The sequence below is a fragment of the Bos grunniens genome, chromosome 7 (assembly GCF_055505025.1).
Source record: "Bos grunniens cultivar Pamir isolate PY7600 chromosome 7, Bosgru_T2T1.0, whole genome shotgun sequence".
NCBI lineage: Eukaryota > Metazoa > Chordata > Mammalia > Artiodactyla > Bovidae > Bos > Bos grunniens.
In genome coordinates this window covers 53,859,934-53,884,950 of record NC_141171.1, presented here as the reverse complement: position 1 = coordinate 53,884,950, position 25,017 = coordinate 53,859,934, and the positions used below count along the sequence as shown (strand labels likewise).

At 41.7% G+C, this 25,017-nt stretch overlaps 1 protein-coding gene across 11 annotated transcripts in view; it reads right to left on the bottom strand.

The window, feature by feature from the left end:
• Positions 1-25,017, bottom strand: part of ARHGAP26 (Rho GTPase activating protein 26) — a 475,560-nt gene that overhangs the window by 296,449 nt on the left and 154,094 nt on the right. For all 11 annotated transcript variants that reach the window (XM_086412177.1, XM_086412175.1, XM_086412178.1 and 8 more), the window contains exons 8-10: positions 23,766-23,895; positions 21,484-21,584; positions 14,277-14,371 (exon numbers count right to left, since the gene is read on the bottom strand). In XM_086412177.1, the coding sequence (XP_086268303.1) occupies positions 14,277-14,371; positions 21,484-21,584; positions 23,766-23,895 (326 nt within the window). The remainder of the gene's footprint in view (positions 1-14,276; positions 14,372-21,483; positions 21,585-23,765; positions 23,896-25,017) is intronic.

The following is a 25,017-nucleotide window of genomic DNA, read 5'->3' as shown; positions in this document are numbered from 1 at the left end:
GATCAGAGGTCTTTTCAGCTCTGCAAATAACTGTGGTCCTCAGATACAGAGAACAAACTAGCAGGTACCAGAGGGGAGATAAGGGAGAGGAGGGACAAAATAGGTGAAGGGAATTAAGACATACAAGTGGCCAAATAAGTTGTAGGGATGTTATGTACGGCACAAGAAATATAGTCAATATTTTATAATAACTTTGTATGGTGTGTAGTCTATAAAAAAATCACTGTGTTGTACACCTGAAACAAAATTAATATTTTAAGTCAATTATACATCAATTAAAAAAATAACTGTGACCCCCATCAAACAATAATAAAACTACAATAATAATAACCCAACTCTGTGTGCCAGATAGTGTGTTAAGCACTATATAGTAATTAATTCATTTCATCTTCACAACTACATCATGAGGGAGGGATATTCTCATTATCCCATTTAGCAGATGAGAAAACCAAGGCACAAACAGGTTAAGTACTTTGTTCCCAGTTACAGAGCCAGGAACCAAACCACACAGTCTAATGCTTTGCCCTCAAGAACAAAGCTATGGGAAACATGGAGGTACTGCAGCCGCCAGAAAGCTTCTGTTGGCCATCAGAAGGGACGAGACCCTCCTGCAAGGCCTTAGTGAGCTCCTGCCTAGGGTTAAATGAGGTCGAATGATTAAGAGCTCTGTGAAACCTAAAGTGCTTTATAAAGATGAGGGCTCAGAACACCACTCTAGGCAAACAGTCAGTTCAAAAACAGGAATCCAATGACGACCAGTGTGACTGTGGTTTACATTCTATAGCAGTGGGTGTCCACATTTTTTTTTGCCTAAAAATATCCAAGAGATGGAAAGGCAATGAGCTTTGCATTTTGCAGAAGAACACAAAAAGCACTAATCATAAAAAATAAGGATAAATTTGGACTTCGCCAAAATAAAAGAACGTCCAGTTGTCAAAAGATACTAAAAGAGTAAAAGATACTACTGGGGGAGTAAGAGAAGGTGTCTGTAATTTTTATCTCCAATGAGACAAACATCCAGAATATGCAAAGAATGTCAACAAATAAGAAAAAAAAGAACTAACAACCCAATTAATAAAATGGATGAAAGACCTTCATAAAACAGGACACACAAAGGGCCACAAACATAAGAAACAGAAGGGAACGTGATGGCACATCAGGGAAATGCAGTTAAGACCACAGTGAAATAAACACCCTTCTGAATGGAAAGCATTCAAAAGACCACCAATAACAAGTACTGGCAAGAATGCAGTACTTGGAACTCTCATCCACTGCTGATGGGAGAGCAAAGTGATAAAACCACTTTGGAAATATCTATTAAAATTAAACCTATGCCTTATGATCTAGCAGTTCTTCCTCTAGTTATATATCCAAGAGAAATGAGCACATATCTACCAAAAAACACATTTGAGAATACTCAGGTTTATTCACAATAGCCAGGTTTTGCAACAAGAAGACAAATATTCATTCACAAGACAATAAGCTGTTGTATATTTAAAATAATGGAACACCACAAGCAATAAAAAAGACCAACTACTGTTACATGCAACAACATGAATAAATCTCATAGAAATAATAATGAGGGAAAGAAGCTAGATGCAAAAGACTACCGACAGTGGGATTTCATTTATACAATGTTCAAATTCTTGAAAAGTCCTGTGCTGGGAGAAACCAGAACAGTGATTTTGTCTTAGAGAAAAAGTATGGGCAGTGATTGGGAAGGTGCCCAAGAAAACCTGCCAGAGTGACAGAAGTGTTCTATAACTTGACCTAGGTGGTCACACAGGTATGTGGGAGGATGTGTCTGTGTGTGCACAGTCATTAAGATATAGACTTAAGATTTATGCATTTTATTCTGATTATAACTCAATAAAAAAAATGTTTTTAAATACCAAAGATATACCACTTGTCAACTAACCTTACTTGCCATTCTGACTTTAGTGCTTGCTAGCAGACAAGTAATTGAATGACTCTATGTTATTCTTTAAAAAACAGACAATAAGAGTACCTAGCTCATGTGGTGGTCGTGAAGGCTAAGTGAACTATGTATAAGGCATTTCAAAATGTCAGACACAACGTAAGTGGTCCAAAAAGTAGTTGTTATCACAGGAGCAAATGAGCAGCAGGTCAGTGGAGGGAACAGATGACAAGTGTTGGGTAGTGTCCAAATTATGGGAGGAGAAGGGCAGATTAAAAAGGGAAAGAAAAAGTCACAGGTGTTTCTGATACACATGATCCCCACCCCCCCAAACACTGTCACATACCACTGAAAAATCACACCTCTACCACAGCCAAGGGCTGACATACAGGCTCTGAGATCATGGCCATTTCCTTCTTCCTCCTGAGTAAAAGTGGCCTACTTCCCCCTTTTGGACTTAATGTCTGATCATTGATAAGGGGTCTTCAGCAAATCCTAGAAAACCTGACAGAGTGTTCCCACTACCCACCAGAGGACAGAACAAATGATTTATAATCCTTTCTAGAGTTCAATCCTAAAATTCTACTTCAAATACAGTACCTCCTGTTCACTCTGAACAAGTCCTTGGTTGGTGCTCTATCTGGATCCTCTTAAGACGCATGAATAAGGATGTGCAATTTTCTAAGCACTTTGCCTCTCACACTACTGGGGCGATGCAGAAAATAGTTATTCACCTATCAAAAGGCAAACTGCTACCCACCACCTTATCTCCTTTCAACTCTGGTCTCCACAAAGGGTCCACGTAAAGTAATACATCATTTATTCGCACATCCAGGAACCTGGGACCACTCATGTCAGGTCACAGCTTTCTGATTCCAGGGTTGCTGGACAGCCTTCCTACTCTAATCTTATTCCTGAATCTGAGTCAACAACGGTGATCTCAGTGGCTTGGCAATTCACCCACTTCCTACTGGACCAGGAGATGCTATTACTAACTCACTCCACCCCACTGAAACACACTCAGAATCTAACAGTACTTATCTTTCTACACTGACCTCCAAAGATCTAGGGCTTACTCATTCATAAGACTATAAATCTTCTGCTGTCAAGAGTTCATTCCCCAGGTTCTATCCACAGTACTGCACATATAAGGGTTAAACTCCGAGTAAAAGGACTGTGGCATCCACAGAAACACATGTTCTCACAGCCTGTGCACAAAACCTGCCTCACTGTGCCTAGATAGAAAGACAGAGGAAAACGATGAAGGTCTAGAGAAGAGGTTGCCAGTCACAGGTAAAGAGAGACACATGAGTGCCAAAGGAAGTGGTCTTTGCCTTTAAAGTGCTACTGGCAAAACTGATCCTTAACTGTTCCTTGGCAATTACAAGCATGCAAGGTTTCAGCAGATCTTCATGTTACCAAACATATGGCAGATCTTCAGTACACAAACTTATGGACAAAGCAGAATAATCCTGGAGAATGACATCTCTTCCATGTATATGTGAGATTACAGAGTCAAATATCTACAGAGACCAGACAAGTAAGCAAAATGAGGAAAACTGGATAAGAGTCTTCCCTGCCCCAAGGAAAACAGGTGTGGTCTCATTTACCTTAAAATGCGCAGCTCATTATTTTTTCTTTTTTTTTTTTTTCTAATTTTATTTTATTTTTAAACTTTACATAATTGTATTAGTTTTGCCAAATATCAAGTCACAGAAACAAAAGGGGTTTCCCTCTATGGGAAAAACAACAGCACAAATGCAAGGCAAAATGGCAGCTGTCCCCTGTCACCATGGTGGGGGACATCAGGGCATGGTGGAGATTGTCACAAAGTAGAAAGCACATGCCCCACCTAAACGAGGCATGTGCCATTCAGCTCTATAGACAGCTGGCACGTGGGAAGTCAGGGTCAGTGTTTACACATCTTTCCCATTTTCAAATGTTGCCTCAAACACTATTCAAGCCAAATTGAACATCTACGGACTGCCAGCCTGCGATTCTGGGGTCTGTGTTGGTCCTTCTCTGCCTCTCCCTACCCGAGCTCCATCCCAAGGCATCCCCACATGTTACAATGCATCTCGTGCCCTGGGACTAACAACGATGCATGTCTGCATTCTCGATGTGCCTCACAGTCCAACTGAGCAGAGTCTTTCCAGTTCATTAACGAAAGGGGAACTGGGGATACTTGCCCATTTTTTTCCAATATGAGGACTCAGTGCCATCACAGAAGGGCAACATTCATCTACTATATTCATCTACCATTCAAAAACGTATGAATCTGCACAATTTGCATGTTCTGAGATAAATAACCATTGGCGGTCCTTGTGCATTACATATGCTTGCACATGAGAAAAATACACACGCCAGAGTAACCTGCAGTGGGCTACAGGTGAGAAAAGACAGACGTGAGGGAGAAACCAGACACTGCAAACAGCGGCCCGCCAACTGCAGCTAAGGTTTACTGTTTACTATGGGCCGAGCACTGGGCTAAGGGTGTGGCTAGCACTATCATTTGTTCCTCGCAGTGAAGTAGGTACTTTCATTATACTTCTTTTAAAAAATTGAGGCTCAGAAATGACTTGCACAATCTTCAACTGGTAGGCAACGGCAAAGCCTCACCTTGAAAGCCCAGTCTGCCTGACTCTAAAGCAAGGCCCATCCGTGAAGCTCAACACTGTACTGCCCCCACCCCAAGCAGGGAGTATCTGTGCCCTGGGATCCAAGGTGACCGTTTCCTCAGGAGGACGGAGGGAAGGGGGAGAAGGCACTTCTTTCTCTCTATCTCTCTCTCTGGAGAAAGGAAACAGGAGAAGGAGGAAAGGACTTCCTCTACACACACCCCCACCCCCACATACACAAATACACGTACAGCCCTTGAGAAATTTTCGGAAGCAGGCTTCTAATCAATTATTTAGAAAGGATATGATCCTAATGAGTGAATGAATCATAACCTACCATAGCCTATGGCACTGAGCTCCTGGGAGGAGAGGTCCTAAAATAATCAGGACCATAGCAAAGATAACAGTCTACAGAGGAATACTGCCAATCGCTTCGGATAATTTCCTTACATTTTTACTTTAAAGGAGAATGAAGTCATGAAACATCAGGAAGCCCAGACAAAGACATCTTTGGCACAGTAAGTTACACGGTCTTTAATGAAACATACTGACTGAGTGCCAGTTATGCACCACAGGCACCACGGACCGAAGAGTAAGCAGATCTCAACACACACCACCAGCAGAAAGCATTGCCAGGAAGAATAACCCTCAGGGGGAATGCAAACGCTTGTTATTTTGATAACAACCTACGAAAAAATATTCTAATTCTAAAAATCTTCTAGGTCATTTATCAATCCTTCTTAGTATTCTATCTCATGATGAACAGACACACAGGTAAGTGGAGTTTATACACTGAACTGTCTCCTTTCTTCAGACTCATATAATAGCAAAATTTTGGTTTTTAAAAACTAAACTCATTTTATACTTAGAAATTAGCAAATAAACTGGTATATTCAATCAATAAAATTCCAAATTTCACCATGTAGACTAAAGAACAGAAACAGGATTAAGTAATAGAAATAAAATAAATACGGTTGCCTTACTTCATACCACAATTCATTAACCAGCACATCCCATTCTTACTTAAACCAGAATCAAACAGCAAATACGCTCTCATTTAACTTTTTAAAAAGGAAAAGAAAAAAAAAAAACAAACAGCAATTTAAAAAATACACAACGTCTAAAGATTCTAAGAACTTCTCAACTAGCTTATTTTATGAAACAGTCAAGGAGCAATTCAGAAAGTACAATATTTCTCCCCACTCTACCCCCACCCAAATCATGGAAGTCAGAGCAGGAGAACACCCTCTGAGGAAGGAAAAAGCCATTTCCTCCCCGAAATGTCAACGGCATTGAGACCGGCACTCTAACCAACCAGCAGGAAGGCAAAATCAAATATTATTTCAAACAAGGGGTGAGAAGGGGAGGGGAGGGGAAGTTTGAAACCAGGAAAAATGGATTCATCTGCTGTAGAAGATAAAGGCAGACTGCACCAAAAGGGAAAAGCAGAAATGCCTGGTTCTCAGCACAAACTGAACAGTCCCAATCACTCATCTGTTTTTAACACCAGCCTCGAATAAGCTGTCCCTGAAGCAAAGAGCCTGACACATGAGTTCAGAAAGTAAGGTAAAATGCACTGTTCAAACAGAGGCTGCACTCACTGAGCATGCTTGCTTCTGCAGGAAAGTGGGTATGAAGTGATCCATCACAGAAGGGTGGGAAGGAAGGAATTTCTAGGGAAAGAATGAGTCATTTAGAATGCCTTTCCTTTAAGAGGTAATATTCACATGATGGTTTCTTCTACAGAAACACACGTCACACACACACCACTGACTACTAAATGTCAGTGTAGAAAGGACAGCTAATTTTCCACTGGACCAGCTAACACTTATAATACGTATACAACACTGCCATCTAGAGGCTGAGCACTGAAACAAAGTCTGTTACATAAGATGATCCTTTTTGGAAAACACAGTCTTACACTCGCAAAACATCACAAAGACACGCAAACGAATGCACGCACACACACCACATTCCAAACTAGAAGAGTATTATTTTAACTTAAAAGTAGTATCGTATGGCTTCCTTTCGAGAGCATAAATTGGAAAGAAGGGCTTAAACCTTTTATCTTGTATAGGAAATATATATAAATAATAGATTATCACATATAGTTTGAAAATAGATTCTTCCTCCTGTACACATATACCCTTAAAGTACCTGTATTCACTCTCAACTTATAGAAGACTTGAAAGGTAGGTATGCCATCAAAATGAAACAGGCTCAAAGAAATACCTCCTAACACTAAGGTACACTGTAAGAACAATGAAGTCCCAGGTTTTAGGATAGAGAGCAAACTTCAGAGAAAGAACCTCTTCCAACAGAGAACTACATCAGGGAAGAATATTACAGTATTCCATTTTCAAAATAATCTTACAAGGTAGGTATGATTAGCCCCATCTTACAGAAGTGGTTAATCCACCAGTCCAGACTCACACAGCCAGTAAGAGGCAGATCCCAAATTCCAACTGAGGGCTGCTTTGACTTTTTACCTGCATCACGCAGCCTTCTGTAAAAATATACTAAGGGTGGTGACTCATTAGAAGGTTGGGGTAGATTATTCAGATCTTCCATTAATCTTTCTAGCTGTCACTATTCTTTCTTTAACCAATTTCCCATTCTTCTGGGGTTCTGTCCTACCTATACAGAAATGGAGATTATGTTTAAACTTGCCCAAGCTTCAGTTTAAATATCAACTAACATGATTCAGTTCCCATAATCTCTTACATAGTAATTCACCGAAGTCCCAAAGGAAAGAACAAAATAATCTAACTCTGAAAGTGCATTACTATAAAAAACAAAATTGAACTACAAGCACACAGTACTGCACTAAAAGCTGAACGAAGTAATGTTATTCTGCCTCTGGGAGCAAATTACCTGAGACGGATAGTTAGAATTGAACAGAGTTATATAAAACATAACTAACTGAACAACTAGCCAATACAAAGGAAAGCCTGTACAACGTGCAAATACCTAGTGCATGGTGGGACGCGAGGACAGAGTTCACGGTGGGTGTGACATGCCAGGCTAGGGCTGCTTGACAGGAAAGCTGTCTCTATCTACCTATTCATGGAAAGCTCACAGAAGGAGGACTGTGAATGTGGTTTGCAAGAAAAATGAGATGATGACTCTTAAGAAGGAAAGTCCAATAGATTCATACTGCTTCATTAAACTTTGTTATCTCCATGGTCAGTAGAGTCTCCAGCAGTTAGTTATGGCTAATAAATGAGGAGGGGGAGGGGGAGAAGAGAGGAAATGAAAATTCAAAGCCTTCTAATTATGCCATCACTCTCTGTAAGACTGGAAGGGTGAAGTCCCCCTGTGAGTTACACCTTCCTCATAGCTTTTTCGGAGAAGGCAATGGCACCCCACTCCGGTACTCTTGCCTGGAAAATCCCATGGACAGAGGAGCCTGGTAGGCTGCAGTCCATGGGGTCGCTAAGAGTCGGACATGACTGAGCGACTTCACTTTCACTTTTCACTTTCATGCATTGGAGAAGGAAATGGCAAGCCACTCCAGTGTTCTTGCCTGGAGAATCCCAGGGACGGGGGAGCGTGGTGGGCTGCTGTCTCGGACACAACTGAAGCGACTTAGCAGCAGCAGAAGCAGCAGCATAGCATTTTGATCCTCCAAGTTTGCTGAACACTCAGTATACTGGTATTTATACCTCCAGTTGCACGAATGTGTTTGCCATTCTACAATCAGTGCTAAGTAAGACCCATGAAGGCAAGGACTATGCTTGTCTTGGTCCCCATGACACCCCTAGTGCCCAGTAACCTGTGATCCTAATAAGTTCTCCGGTTCTGCCCACCTCTGGAGAGAAGGTGGGAATGGGGCATGCAACACTCCACACAATATCTTCAAATGTATGGACTTCTGTTGGGGTCAGCTAGTCCTGGAAAACATAAAGCATTCTAATTGTTTCCTTTCCTCCAAGTATAAACACCACTCCTCAAGAGACTACACTGATTCAATGCATCAAAAAGAAGTCTTTTGTTTCTATTATTTTCCATATGGTTTATGGCTCCTTCCGGAAAACATTTGAGAGAAAATACCCATGTATCACATACATTTGTGAGATATCTCTTTAAAATAAACAAATGCAGAGATGCTGAGAGATGACTACCACCATGATTCTTCAGCTTAAACAAGTATTTTCCCTACATCTGCTCATTAATTTCCATAAGACGCTGCATGGTAGAGTTAATTATTCAAAGTAACTAAAGACAGATAATGCCAAGTATCACATGCCACTACCCCTAACAGCTGCCTTTAGACAAACTCATTTTTTACTCAGAAATTTTACATTAAATTCACTCAAAAAGAGTTAACACAATTTAAAGAGAAAAAAAATCTATTTTTTATTATATTAACCAATGTAACATATAAACTTTCAAATGTTCAATTCTACAGCAAGGTAATACAAAGGCACCAAAGAATGCCTTTTTATTAAGGTATAAGAAATAATGATTTTTCAAATACTAAGGAAGATAATGTATGTAAAAGGGTGGTTTTGTGAAATGGAGCTCCTTATCAATGGGATTGTTCAAGGAATGTGTACTGGGCCACCCATCTAAAAGGTTGTAGGGGCCTATCATGGCTGCCTCCTTGCGAGAATCCCTCTTATCCAATACTGTATTGGTTTGCTCGGGCTGCTATAACAAAGGCCCCCAAAGTGAGTGACATGAATAACAGAAAAGTATTATCTCACAGGTCTAGAGGCTAGAAGCTCGAGACCAAAATGTCAGCAAGTGGGTTCCTTTTGCAGTACGTAAAGGAGAAGCTTTTCCATGCCTTTGTCCTAGCTGCTGGTGGTATGCTAGCAATCTCTGGCATCCCCTGGCTCAAAGAGACATCACCCTGATCTCTGCCTTCATGTTCACATGGCATTCTCCCTGTGTACATGTCTGGCTCTGTGTCCAAATTACCCCTTTCTATCAGGACACTAGTCAGACTGAATTAGAGCCCACCCTAATCTAATCACCTCATTCTAACTTGACTACATCTACAAATACTCTATCTCCAAACAATTTTTGTTGTCAGACACTGGAGATCAGAATTTCAGCATTATGAACTTGTCGGGTATACAACCTAACCCATAACAAGTACCTTCTGGGAAAATAAGATATTCTTCTTCAGAGCAAGTTGTGGTAACACCCACAACTACTACAAGTCACACACTCATTTAAGGCCACACAGATTCTTAGATGTAAGAATTAAAAGTAGCTTTCTGAAATGTATTCACAGTATTAAGGAGGATCTTTGACACAAAAAGTTCAAGAGGTATAAATCTAAATCCCTAAACTCTGAATTAATCCTCAATTTGATTTCCAACTCATTCATAGGTCAGAGTTACAACAGTTCTTCCTAGAGGACAGAAGTGTCAGGGATTAATCCCTTTTTGGCAGAATTTGAGGGTTAACGAACTGGCAGCAATGCCCTGGGATGCAGTGCAAACATTCTACTGACAAATGGCGCCAGCGCTTGGATCTCTTACTCATGCCAGTCTCCTTAGACGAACAGAAATGTAAATCGTCAGGAATAAGAGGCAAAAGAAGAGTGTACACAGCATTCACGGAACACCTCCTGTGTGCCTCATTAAACCGTTAGCCATGTGAGGACTTTCTGAAGAGCACAGAGTAGGAGATACGGGAACAGAAGTGTGTGTGCTGCTTTTTGTTCAACCACCATTAGTTTACACACCAAACGCCAAAAACGAGAGTGAGAAAGCACTCCTCAGATTTCACAGTCAGCAAGGAGACTGCTCAGCAGCGGCCCCAAGATCCAAGTACAGACAGCCCTAGGCTCCTCACTCGAAAACGCTTCTAAAACACCCTGAGTTCTGAGGCAGCAAAAGTGCCCTCAGTTCAACTCCCACCTGAACCTTGGGTAAGACTCACCCTCTAAACTGCAGATCCCTCCTCAGTAACATGAGACACTTGGAGCACAAGTCTCCCTGGGCTGGGTGAGGATTACGTGAAATTACATGAAGTGTTCAGCTCCAGAAAGTACTCTCTGACTGCTGTCTCCTCCACAGTTAACTAAAAGACTGGGTTTTATTGTGGGTTTTACTGTTGCTTTATTCCTAATACTCTATATCAGAGACTGCTGATCATCTTTTCTACTAGCTATATTCTCCTCCATCAAGCCAAGAATTAAGCTCCTTAGTAAAGGAGCCTGAGTTGTTTTGTTTTGTTTTACTGTTGCTTGTTTTTAACAAGGAAAATGCTTTGGTGCACTCTGAGAACACTATACTAGGATATGCCTGCCCTTTAATACACCAGTTGTGACCAAGAAGAGAGGACAACAGAAGACCTTATTCAGAAAGTGGACTTCAGGGTCCCTCTTGCAGAAAGGTAGACTGTGTAGGTCTGGGGCAGGAACAAGAAGCTGCAGTTCTCACAAGCACCCCTGTGGATGTTGAGAGTGGGCGGTTCTCACCACACAGTAAGAGACACTGGTATCTTCAACTCACAACACTCACCTCCTAGAACATCACTTCCTAAAGGCTACAGTTTCAGCTACACAATGACATGAAATATCAGCGCTGAGCCTAAAGGATAAAAGTAGTCAATCTTCAAACCCCACAACTTCACATATTCTAAGTCAAATAAGTCACACTTTAGCATACAGTAATATCTTCATAGAATAAAACATTAATAGCTACTACATAAATGTTAATCTGTGCTACATACTCTGGGAACATTCTAAAACCTCATGCTGCTAAAGGTAACCATTCCCTCACTGACTTTCACATTTCCTAGGTGCTAAACTTGCATTTCACCCCTTTGCTTCTCCAACTCAGCAGGCAGAAGCCAAGAAGTCTGTGGAAGGTTGCAAAGACAGCAGGACAGCTAGCAGCATCCCTGCCTTGCTAAAGCACACTGGTGGAAAAAGAGGGGTGCAGGCGTCTTCCAGAGAACAGGACTCTATGCAGAGTTCTCAGGGATGCCTCCCCTGAGCACATGCAAATGCCTTTCCCTCTCACCTGTTTCTTCCTGGATGTGGGGGGAAAATGCAGAAAGATGCTAAAGAAAATAGTGCCAATGGTAACCTCATCTTTGAGACCAAAGATGACGACCTGTGTAGAAAATGGAGAGAAGGTGGCTCATGGATGTCCTGTGTTCTTTCAGGTGATGGCCAGTCGAGTGCAACCACGAGAGGAGACAGAAGGGACTCCAGTAAACCACTTTTCTTATATTCAAGGGTGCTAGAAACAGGATGCCTGGAACACCACATAGACCACGTGGGAAAACACCAGCATCATCCAGGAGGCAGAAGTGGCTGGAGAGGAGAGTCCGGACTCTGACCTTTGTTAGAGTTTCTGCACCAAAGGCAAGGCAGGGCCAGGTCAACTGTTTAGGACTGGCTAGTTTGAATAACTTCACAGGTGCTAAGCTGTGAGAGCAGTCCCTAGGGGCCTGGTTCCTGGCCCTGGATGGTTCAGGCAGAGGAATATTGCCTCCTGGGGTGCTGGGGCCAGTGGAGGCAGCGTGGCTGTGGACCAGGAGTCCACATGTCAGTGGTACTCCCCAGGTTCAGCCCTCAGATGACTCCAAAAACCGGCCTGCCCTGAATTGGGCAGGCTCTCCCCAGGCAGAACAGCATCACAATACACTGAACATTAAAAACACAAATAATACAACAGAACCCTCTACTCCCTTCCTGTTTATTAAGAGGAGATTCAGCAGCCTCATTCTGAACCACAACTGAAACCTCTCCATGTCACGCCAAGGAAACCAGAGGCGATGACTTAAAAGAAATGGACTTCCCAAATACACTCAGTATGTTGAATGTGACACATTTGCTCTCGGCTTATAATTGAGATGTGCAAAGCTTTTCTGGCCTAACACAGGGGGAAGGTGGTAGGAAGTGTTGGCAAGGGTGGAAATGAGATGGAGGAACCATGGTGAGTTTTAATTGCCTAAAAAGCAACTCTTTACAACTTCTGGGAAACTTCTGAAGAAGAAAATGACTCAGCTTCAGAAAGTGTCACTGACCTCATTTCCAAAATAACAAGAGCTGCAATGCAGGGCATGCCCTTGTTCAAGGAGCCCTACATATAGATCACCATCTCTGGGAACTATTCAGCTGACCAGGATCACACAACAGGGCTCCTTTCCACACAAACACATCCACTAATCCATTTTTCATGGACGTCAACAAATATGAATTCTTACAAATTCCAAACTTGTAATAGAGAAGAGAGATGCCTACAAGGGCTCAAAGCATCCAGATGTAGGATTTGTTTAAAGTCAAGAATAATCTTAGTTTGCGGTGTACTTTTCACAATCCCCCTTTGCTACCCCAATTCAACCTACTCCTCCATACAGCCCTTCTCCATTCCCTTCCCCTCACAACCCACACATAGCAAACAACTACGGTACTCGCTTTTCTTTACAAATTATATTTATTCCTCTGCATTTAGATGCTAGCTTTTGAAATATCAAGTCAGATAACCATGAGGGACATGCTAATTAATAACTAATAACAACTCATTGATGAACATTTATTATTTGCTACTCTGCCAAGCATTTTATATGCCTTATCTTCTTGAATCCTAACCATTCCAGGAACTAGGTATTATGACCATCTTCACTTTCCAGAGAAGGAAATCAAGGCCTCTAAAGATTAAGTGACTTGCCCAAAGTCATATGCTACTAAGCAAAATTTTACTAAGTCAAAATTTAGATCTGGGTTTCCTGACTTGAGAGTCAAAAGTATAGTAACTAGACTGCTAATGAGACATGGTTGGTTTCCACAAATGTCCAATTTAGGCTACATGGGCATACTCTCTCCAAAGGCACGCTATCAGCCTCAGGGGCCACACTGCAGGGACACATCGCTCCACAGGAAGGCATTTCACCCCCTGGCGGCACACGGAGCAGAACACGCCAGGTGGTACCCTCGCTCCAGATCCTTTAGAGCTGTCATGAAGTGGCCACAGGCAAATGTCTCAGGGAAGTTAGAAGTACTGGCCTGACAAAATGTGTACCTTTTTCTTTTTTTTTTAATAAAGGGGAGAAATTAAACAGCATGACAAGAGAATCATGCTGAGATCTAAGCATCTTTGTGCTAGCACTGCTGATCTTGAATAGACAGCTTAAATGAGCTTAACTCATGGCGTTCATTCAAAGAATTAACCTGTTGCCAAGTACAGTGTCTCAAAGAACTGGAATGCTGTCAAACGAGCTTAACATCATGAAATGGTACAACTTAATGAGATTCTATAAATCTCGAGGAACACAACACAGAGCTTCCTCTCCAAAGACTGATTTCACAAATGGGGTGTTTTCTTTCTTGGGTGCATACACACAATGGTAAGCAAAATGCTGTAACTAAAAGCCCCTTTTTGAATTGAGTAGAACTTCTACTTTTCCCTTTACCTAACTCCTTTTGAATCATTTCATAAAAATTCTAAGTAAAAAATCTCATATAGTTGATACAATTGTGCTAATTAGATCTCTTTAAACATAAATTCACCCTCCTGAGACCTAACACACATTCTTAAGAAGGAAGCCCTGACATTAAAAGAAAACCAACCAGGGCCTCAGTGCCAAATGTAAAGCACAGGGGTAGAGATACTGATTCCTACAAACGAGCAATTGGCCTCTATTTTAAATGGAGGAATGGAGATGGGAAAGAGGGGGTAAAAAACCAGAATGTTCTGACTAGATGGGAAAGGTAAGAAATTCAAATTCAGCAATATTTGTTTCTCAGAAAAAGTGTGACAACTGCTCACCTGTCTACTGCTTCGACGTCAAAGCAAAATCTCTTCTCAATGGAGTCTGTTTTCCGCCGTGTGCAGGATTTGAGGGTGACTGATTCATCTTCTCCCTGTTGGGAAGACACAGACAGTCAAAATGAGGCCAGAACTCGGGCCATGCTCCTCTCCTGGACAAAGATGCCACATAAACAGGAGTGATCATTTCATCCTCTAAGACCTGAGTATTCAGGACCACAGGAGGTTGGTCACCAACTTCCTCAGGCCAGAGCCTCATGCAGATAAAATCTGTGAGCCATGTTTTACTTGGAGCCCAGCATCTGAGTATTGATAGATTATGATGGTATATATAGCAGCAACACATGCTAGATTAAACTCTTGTTGGTATTGTTTTAAATAAGTTTAATCTGCAGGTTTGATAAGAGTTGAAACAAGACGACCTTGAGGTCCTCCTTCCAATTCTGAACTTCTATGATCTTGGTTCAATGGTCACTTCTCACTAAAAACATTCCTGCAAATACACCAGACATGCTCACATAGCACCATGTACCCCGCTCCTTCCCTCATAGCACTGATCACAGCTGAGATCTGCTGCTGCCCAAAGGATGATTCAAATAATGTCTCTCTCCTCATTAGGCTGCAAGTTCCCTGAGGGCACGTACTAAGCCTATTTTTTGCTTGCCCTTGGGTCCCCAGAGACCAAACAGTCCCTGGAACAGAGTAGGTGTGCAATGAATATGTTTTAACAGCTTTTTCAATGGCACCCCATTCCAGTACTTCTGCCTGGAAAATCCCATGGACGGAGGAGCCTGGTGGGCTGCAGTCCATGGGGTCGCTAGAATCGGACACGACTGAGCGACTTCACTTTCACTTTTCACTTTCATGCATTGGAGAAGGAAATGGCAACCCACTCCAGTGTTCTTGCCTGGAGAATCCCAGGGACGGGGAAGCCTGGTGGGCTGCCGTCTCTGGGGTCGCACAGAGTTGGACACGACTGAATCGACTTAGCAGCAGCAGCAGCATATTTAAAGTATGTACTTTCTTATTGAAGTATACTTGATTTACAATGTTGTGTTAATTTCTGCTGTACAGCAAAGTCACTCAGTTATTTGCATACACATTCTTTTTCAGTTCTTTTCCATTATGGTTTATCAAGGATACTGACTATAGATCCCTGTGATATACAATAGGACCTTGTTTATCCATCCTATCACTCAGTCAGGTCTGACTCATTGTGACCCTATGAACAGTAGCCTTCCAGGCTCCTCTGTCCATGGAATTCTCTAGGCAAGATACTGGAATGGGTAGCCATTCCCTTCTCCAGGGGATCTTGAGTATAATTTTTAATGTATAATATATTGCATATGTTTAAGTAAACAACTTATGAGTTTTGACATCTGTATACATCCATGAAATCACCAACATAATCAAGGTAATGAACATTTCCATCAGCCCACAAGTTTCCTTGTGAGTCCCTTTGTAATCCATCAGCCCTCCACCCAGTCCATTCCCAGGCAAACACTGAATCTGTTCTGCCACTACAAATTAGTTTGAATGCTCTGTAACTGTATACAAATGGAATGCCCTTTTATGCCAGACTTCTTTCATTCAGCGTAATTCATTTGCTAGTCACTCATGCTGTGTAAATCAAGGGTTTATTTCTTTTTACAAATGATATGATCAACAAGGGGGTAATACCCCAAATATATAAACAACACATACAAGTCAACAACAAAAAAGCTAACACCTCAACTAAAAAATGAGGAGAAGACTTAGACAGATATTTTTCCAAAGAGGAAATGCAGATGGCCAATAGACACATGAAAAGCTGCTAAACATGACTAAACATCAGAGAAACACAAGTCAAAATCACAATGAGATATCATCCTACTCCTATCAAAATGACTATTATCAAAAAGACCACAAATAATAAATGTTAGTGAGGATGTGAGGATGTAGGGAAAAGGGAACCCTTGTACACTGTTGGTGGGAATGTAAATTGGTGTAGCACTGTGAAATACAGTATGGAAGTTTTTCAACCAACTAAAAATAGAACTACCACATGACCCAGCAATCCCACTCCTGGGTATACGTACATCCAAAAGAAAACAAAACACTAATTCAAAAAGATACACATACCCCAGTGTTCTTAGAAGCATTATTTACAATTGTCAAGATATGAAAGCAACCTAAGTGTCCATCAACAGATGAATGGATAAAGAAGTGGTACAGGGCTTCCCTGGCAGTTCAGTGGTTAAGAATCCGCCTTGCAATGTAGGGGACACTGGTTTGGTCCCTGGTCAGGGTAGACCCCTCATGCTGTGGAACAACTAAGCCCAAGCACCACAACTACTAAGCCAGGGTTCTAGAGCCCATGAGCCACAACTACTGAGCCCACAACTATTGAAGCCTGCACTCCTAGAAGCCTGTGCACCAAAACAAGAGAAGCCACCACTGCTGCAACTAGAGTGTCCCCGCTCTTCACAACTAGACAAAGCCTGCGTACAGCAACAAAGACCTACTACAGCCAAAAAAAATCCCATATATATATATATTTTTTTTTTAAATAACAGAAGTGGGGTGTGTGTGTATGACACACATATAGACACACACACATACAACAGAATACTACTCACAAAAGAGAATTAAACTCTGCCATTTGCAACAACATGGATGAACTTGGAGGGTATTACGCTTAATAAAGTAAATCAGAGAAAGACAAATAAATCTGTGAAAGCTAAAAAATGAAACACATTTGAATAGAACAAAAAAGAAACAGACTCACAGATATACAGAACAAACCAGTGGGAAGAGGGAAGGAGGGAGTAGCAAGATAGGGGTAAGGGATTAAGAGATACAAATTACTATGTACAAAATAAATAAGTTACAAGGATATATTGTACAGCACAGGGAATATATCAATATTTTATAATAACTATAAATGGAGTATAACTGTAAAAAATTGTGAATCACTGTTTTATACCTGAAACATAGATAGTATTGGAAATCAACTATATCTCAATAAAAAATAAAAATTAACATTAAAACAATGCAAGCAATTTTTTAAATCCATGGTATAAAACAAAGGAGCTTTTTTCTTTGAACTATTGGGTAGTATTCCATTGTACAAATGGAATGCAACAGTTTTGTCACACAGCACAGCACTAATTTACTGCTTAGAAACATAGAGGTTTCTGCCCCTGATTTCTTCTCTTCCTGTCACATAGGAATTTTTTAGGGTTCCTTTTTCTCCTGTATCTGCCAATGTTTCTTCCTAAACTAGGGGGAAATTAACAAACTTGCCTAGTCTGTTGAATAATAGGAAATGTGACTGCATATGGTAAAACTTAATCACCCACTAATATCAAAATAGCACATAAAACACAGAAGATCTAGGAAGAGACAGTCTACATTCACAAGTCTTACACTATTGTCTTACTGAATGGCAAAGATTAACTTCTCAGATTGAGAACTGCTCCTTCTGCAATGCGTAAATGTATGACCATAAATGCACAAGCATATGTACTTCTGACCATGTTAATATCTAACTCTATTTCTGATTTAATGGTGTTGGACTGCTTCCCACTTGGAAAGTTTAGGGGGAGGGTGGTTTAGTCGCTAAGTCGTGTCCGACTCTGGTGACCCCATGGACAGTAGCCTGCCAGGCTCCTCTGTCCATGGGATTCTCCAGGCAAGACTACTCGAGTGGGTTGCCATTTCCTTCTCTGGGTTAGGGGAAGGTGTCCCTGAGAAATAGGAGAAAACAGAGATCTATACAAAACTGGCAAATATAAGCAGAAATAAGAGGAATATAAGACTTTGTTCCAAAAATGACCATAACATACCAGGAAAAATCTATAAGGACAATCTGTTCAAGTATCATGGTTTTAAAAAATGGGGAAGAGAGATAACGATCACTTATACAAACAAATGAAGAGTTACAACCATGACAAACACTACAAAAAAAGAAGCATGTTGTGCTACAAAAGCCTAAATTAAGGGGGTGTAACCTGGGCAAAAAGGTCAGCAAAGGCTTTCTTGAACTGAGACCAAAGGATTCATAGGAGATAAAACCAAGAACACGGATCTGGGTGGAGAACAGCAGGTGAAGAGGCCCCCACAGTCAGGGTCCATGGAGCCCTGGAGGAACTGAAAGGAAGTCGGTGTGTCTGGAATCCAAGAGCAAGAGTGAAAGAGGACTGAGGAAGACAGGGAGCTGATCATCCAGATTATGGTCTGTATCCTGCAAGCAGTGGGAACATAATGAAGGGTTTCAAGCCAGGGAAGGGACAGGGTCAGCCCTGGGCTATTCCAGGGCTCCCACAGAGAGGGGCCTTATCTCACGGGGTAGAACTCGGGGTACTGTCTTTCACCACATACAAGCCCTGTCTCCAAGAGGATGCAGAAAATCTGCTCACGTCTCCTGGACTGAAATGAAGAGAAAAGCGGGTACTTTCAAAGGAAAATAACCCAAATGCAAGGGGATAAGGAAGGAGAGAAGGATAAAGAGCATGTTAGGAAAAGAAAACACCCTATCACCTATTTAAGTTTATCTCCAGCTCCTAAGAGAGCTTTGTATAAACATGTAACACAATGACATCACATGTTCCTCCTGTATAAATTAAGAAGATATCACCTCTGGACAGCCAGTCTTCATGTCTCTTCCACCCTGAGGCTAAGGAAACAGAGATGTCATGAAAAGCTATTATTTTAAATTTATACATTATTATTCTATTTGATTTGCCTCAGAATCAGGAGACGCCAGCTCCAGAATCAGGGTGTGAGTACTGGCTTTAGTACTCACTGATCATATAGCCTTAGAAATCACTTTCTCTCTCTGATCCTCAATTTCCTCTTTTGTAAAGGAGGAAAAATGGATCAAACAGGAAGAGAAAGGACAATATTTTAGAAAATGTAAAATATAATATAAATATAAGTAATTATTACTAGAAAAATGATTTCATATAATACCAAGCTCCCAATAGAGCAGCCTCTGTGTCAGCCTCTATTTTCTGTCCCAAGAAGTTTATATACATTAATACATATAAACCTCTTAAGAACTCAGTGTTTCCTTTTATCTCAGTAAAGTCTAAGGAGTTCCAAACACTCACCATAATTGGTCTCTGCCCTTCACTTTTAAGTGTGGCAAGAAAGGAGTAGAGAAAATACAAGAGAGTTCCTTCGCTCCAGGTTTAGGAAAGCACCAGATAAACAGTCCCAAAAGACTGTGAGAGAATAACTCAGTGAAGTTGATTTCTAGAAGGACTAGAAATTAGAAAAGAACTATGACTTGATCTAAGAAAGGCAGACCTAACTCTATTTCCAGTTCATGATAATAAGCAACTCCTATTAACAGAGATTGTTACTATTTCTTCTAACTCTATAATTTCTCTATGTTTGATCATTTCACATGTCCATCTTCCTGCGATTATTTATAAGTCAACTTTACCCCTAACAAGAAACATTAAAAGTGACTTGACTTTTTTTTTATGCTTTCATACAAGGAAGGACAGAGATGCTGACCAACTCCAGTGTTGTGGCCTAAGAAAAAGAAAGTCAGGAAGAGAAACTGGAAGTGGCAGAGAGCAAGGGGGCAGCTTGGGGGAGCAGCTAACAATAATGACGACAGCGTCACACATCACTGACCTGGGCAGTCTAACCTCAGAGCCAGTGCTCTCCGCCTCTACACTGCAGCGCCTGCACACGTGCAAGCAAACCCAACAGGAGGCACAAAAATGCAGCACAAGGAAGGCCACAGTTGGAATACTTACAGAGGACTACCTTATCGACAGGTCAGACACAGCAAAAAATTCTTTACACTAAAGATAGACCCAGAGAAATTATCCATAACGCAGTCCAGAGATTCAAAGAAATGAAAAATATAAACACTTTTTATTAAAAGTATTTAAATATCTCCAGAAGGAGATAATAGAAAGAATGGGGAGGGGGGAAAATTCAAAATGATAATTGAAAAGGATTTTCCAAAATTACTAAAAGACAGCAATCCGCAAATCCAGAAAGGCCAAAATGCCTGAGCACGACAAATTAAAAAAAAAAAAAAATTTCACAGAGAGGACCATCATAAATAGAATACTGAAAGGAAAAAGAAGAAGGAGATGTAATGTGCAGCCAGAGAGAAAAGACAGAACAGACCCAAAAAGGCAATGTAGACAGACGGAGCGCTCCCAGAGGAAAGGTGAACCCTGGGGCACGGCAAGGCACTTCTTGCAGCAGTCACCCCACAGATGCAGCCTGGCTCTTGTAATGATGGCCACAAGGACGTCTTTCACCCCACATGCTCTCAATGTAATGCAACTGTGCTGTTCCTCCTAAGACAGGGTCTGCCCTCTCCCGCTACAACTGGGTGAGCTTAGGTGGGCTTTCATAACTGCTTCAACCAACACACAGGGCCAACATAAGTCTAGATCATTAAAAGGCAATGCAGTGTCTGCTTTTATTGCTGGAAGACTCACTCCTGAAAACTTTAGCTGTCCTGAGGCCGCCATGCTATGAAGAAGCCCAAACCAGCCCACATAGAGAAGCCAGAGAACAGGACTTGGAACTATACAGAGCAAAAGAGAAAGAGGGAAGAGAAGAGAAGAGGAGGTCAGGAGAAAGGAAGATATCTGATCAGCCCAGAGTTGCTTCAAACCCTTATGATCCAGTTCCAGTCACCAACTGATTGGAACCATTTGAGAAACTCTAAGCCCAAACCACTCACCCACATGCTCCCCAAAGTCCTTACCCACAGAAACTGTAAGAAATAACTAAAATGATTGGTGCTGTTTTAAAAGTCACTACATTTTTTAGTGTTCTTTTACAATAAATAACTGGAATAGATATCTGGAAAACTGAAATGATAGATAGATAACTGGAACATCTAAACTGCCAACTGGCAGTCCTCTAGGTATCAGATGCAAGTGATGAAAATTAGTTTCACAGGATGAGGTCATCCAAGGATTTCTAGTATCTAAACATATTAACACACTTAATATTGCATATATGTGAAATACAAGAATCTGTCTTAATTACAGCTTCTAACACAGCTTATAACTAAAAATAATCATCTTATTTATTTACTTTATTCAGATGCCATCCCCCCTGAAACTACTATATAAAAATGAAGAAAATTACAGTGAACATTGGAGGTATTACTTCAAACATGCATTACACTCATCATATGTTAACCAAGTAAATCAAACATGAAATTTAAAAATGAACTCACCCCCTTTCCTCCTGACTTTTGGTCAAATGGTACCATGGTGATTTGTTTGGAATCCCGTTGATATGTACAGTAATGCTTCACCCACGAAGTTCCAAAGTGACCTGCAAAGTAATATTCCCCATTAAACATCTCTACATGTCCACTGAATACTGGACAACACAGAACATGTAACTCACAATGCTCACGTATCCTTAAACTGTTTATAGGGGCAATATGCTGGGAGGGATTGGGGGCAGGAGGAGAAGGGGACGACATCACTGGATGGCATCACTGATTCGATGGACGTGAGTCTGGGTGAACTCCGTGAGTTGGTGATGGACAGGGAGGCCTGGTGTGCTGCGATTCATGGGGTTGCAAAGAGTCGGACACGACTGAGCGACTGAACTGAACTGAACTGAGGGGCAATATATTCTCCACACCAGCTAGACAACCACAGGCAGAAATCTAATCTCACATGCTGGAAGTGGAACTAACCCAGGACTTTTCCCAAGGACCAAGGAAGACTTTTTCCCACTAAATGCTGCATCTGATGGGTCTTAAAATACAATGGAAGTAGAGGTTCTCTGGGGAAATTAATTCATTTTCCCATCATCAATTTCCATCTGAAGCTTCCTTTCTCTCCCCTGACAGGAGTAAGATGACTGGACAAGAACATAGAAAGGCTCCTCAAAATGCCCGTCACCGTCCCCATCTGGTGCGATGACTTCACGCTTCCCACACAGCTACGCTGTGATCACGTGCACAGATATATACAGGGGTTCTGACCTACTTTCAAATTCCTAATTTTTACTTCAGCAGAACTCAAGAAGATCTGAAAAGCAGACAAAGAAAACCCAGAGACACTAGACATGTGGAACGGAAGTAAATGTAAATGCTCAAATGTAATCTAAGTGTTTGTCCCTCAAAATTATCCCTCGGGAAAGAGGCAGGTGCCCTGAAGACAAATTCTGACAGTTTCTTATTTTACTGGTGCCTGGCCAATTACTTTATTTCAAACAAAGTACTATTAGGGGAAGAAGGCATAATTGGCATTGTTAGCCTGCAAAGACCTCAATCAATATGAGTTCTGGATGTTTATAGAGATTGCATAACAGATATGATTAAAAAATAATGATAACATGAAAAAAGATTCAGCAGACACTTAATAGGTATTTTTCAGGGTATGAATACCCATTGCAAGTGTTGGATATCACTTAATACACTTAAAAAGCAATGGAGCGTTTATATTGGAGCATTAAGAACAAATGAAAACAGCAACTATTCTCATGTGTTTTTGTGGCTTAGAGAATAAACTCCAGTGATGGCACAAAGATTTCCAAAGTGCTGTATATGTAGCTTCTGCTTCTTACAAGCCTTAACAAGCTCATACCTGTAAGAATAAGGGACATAAAACTCTCATCACAACTGATACTCCAACCTCCAATCCCATCACTACACCATTGTCACCAGGGAACAATTTTATGCCCAAGCAAATTTCTGAGCAATCACTACACAGAATAATCACTGTAAGTATTTTGTTTCTTAGGAAACTTCTGGGAGTGAAGACATTTGACAATCCTAATCAACAGTGCCCAGACAGGAGACTATAAGAAGAACTACCCATTAAAGGAAAATAATGCCCTTTCTTTAATCTCTAGTACTGCATGCATGAATTAAGTCTGGGAGTGCTACAGCCCAGAGCATAAATCTGAGTCATCACTGAAAACCCTAGGTTAGCAGTACCTAGCATTTCTTTCCTTGACATCCTATGGGCAAGTCAATGGCCCTTCTCCCTGGCTTGTGAAGTGAGCTTTTATTTCTACTTTTCATAACATTCTGGAATGACAGGAGTTGAAGTGAAGAAGGAAAGAGCCAAAATCATAGTACTTTAGGCCTTGCTGAAACAAATCTCAAAAACAACTATTATTAGGTCTACCAAAGGATATGACTATAAAACCCAGCCAGTTAGACCTCTCCAAGGCCTCTACGCCAAGGCTGTGGTATGTAAAGCTATACTGAGGGTATACAGGAACCTCAAGAGTAGAGTCCCACCACGGGGAGAGGTGGCAGCGCAGAGCCTATGAATTCTGGGTTGCAACAGGATTCCAGTTACACAGAAAACACAATATATCACTAGGAGATAGACAAGACCTTGTGGACAGCATCTTTTCCCTAGAAAGCTGAACTATAAAGTCATTCTGCTTTGACCAAAATGTTCCATGTCAGGGACTACTGGATACACCCCTAGCTCCTGAGACAAAAGGCATGAGTACACCCACGCCGCTGGCTGGCCTGGCACTCACGTTTCTCCTGGACGTAGAGGTACCCTTCCATAGTGTAAGGACTGATGGTCTTGTGCTCAAGGGGATTCTCCTTCATCTTCTTCATCAGGGATTCCACTTCCGACCTGGTGCCTTCAAAGCGATTTCGTGTCTAGGATGAAAGGAATTTTATCCAAATCAAAGAAATGAAACCCTCTTTGTTTCTCCAGCACTTCAGAGTATCAACCTACAGAATCCTAGATCTAAAACCAAGTGAGGAATGTTCAGCTATCAAAAAATAAGGCAAATGTTTACTTTACTGAAGTATACTTTGGCCTGAAAGCCCTATCCAAGAATGACTCTCAAATTCTAGTGACCATCAAAATCACGTGGGGAACCAGCAGGAAATGCAACTGACCAGTCCTCACCCCCAAAGATAAACTCATCACTTCTCAACCCAGAAACATGCGTTTCTAGCAAGCGTCCCGGCGACTCAGAGGCAGAGGGCCCACAGCAGGAAAAGCCCTCCACCAGCCTCTAGGACAGAGATGCTCTCACCCTGGCTGTTTGCTGACAGTTTCCTCCTCAAATGCAGCTGCTTCATGTAAGGTTCCCCCTCCGCCAGAACAGCCTGTACCAGCACCCAGGGGAGCCCAGGGACCATCGCAGCTCCAGGGGGCCTGTGGCATCAGCTGAGGCCTTCCAGCTCAACTTCTCCCTCTGCAGGGCCTGCTGCCCTCAACTCTCTCACAGGTGTTTTTGCCCACACTGCCTCCTGGGAACCTGCTCTGTGTAAATCTCCGCTTCAGAGCCTGTCTTCTGAGAAATCGAGCCCAACGGGAGGCCATACTTCATGGAAGCTCGTCCAAGACCCTGCAACTTCCTGTTCTGAGGCACCACAGGGAACAATGAGAGCTCGGGCTTCCAAAAGCATACAGTCCAACCCACTCGGACACACTTGGGTTTATTTGGACACAGGATCAACCAGAGACAAAGACAGACAAAGTGCAGACTACTGTGATCACATTAGGGAAGAAAGGGGTTTAGTCCCAGTGACTGATCAGAGACCTAAGCCGGATTCTGTGCACCCAAAGGTCCTGCTGCTTACAATCTGGGAAAGGAGATTGGGAGTAAGGCGCACTGACTTGGATTTCCTCACCAAGAGTTGAACAAGAACACATCCTTTGAGCTGGAGGCCAGCATGTGTTCCCCACCCCCTACTTCTGAATATACAGTCTAGTGTTTCAAGTGGCCAGGCAGCTGGACGCACAGAAGGGAGGCCGGGCAGGGTTGG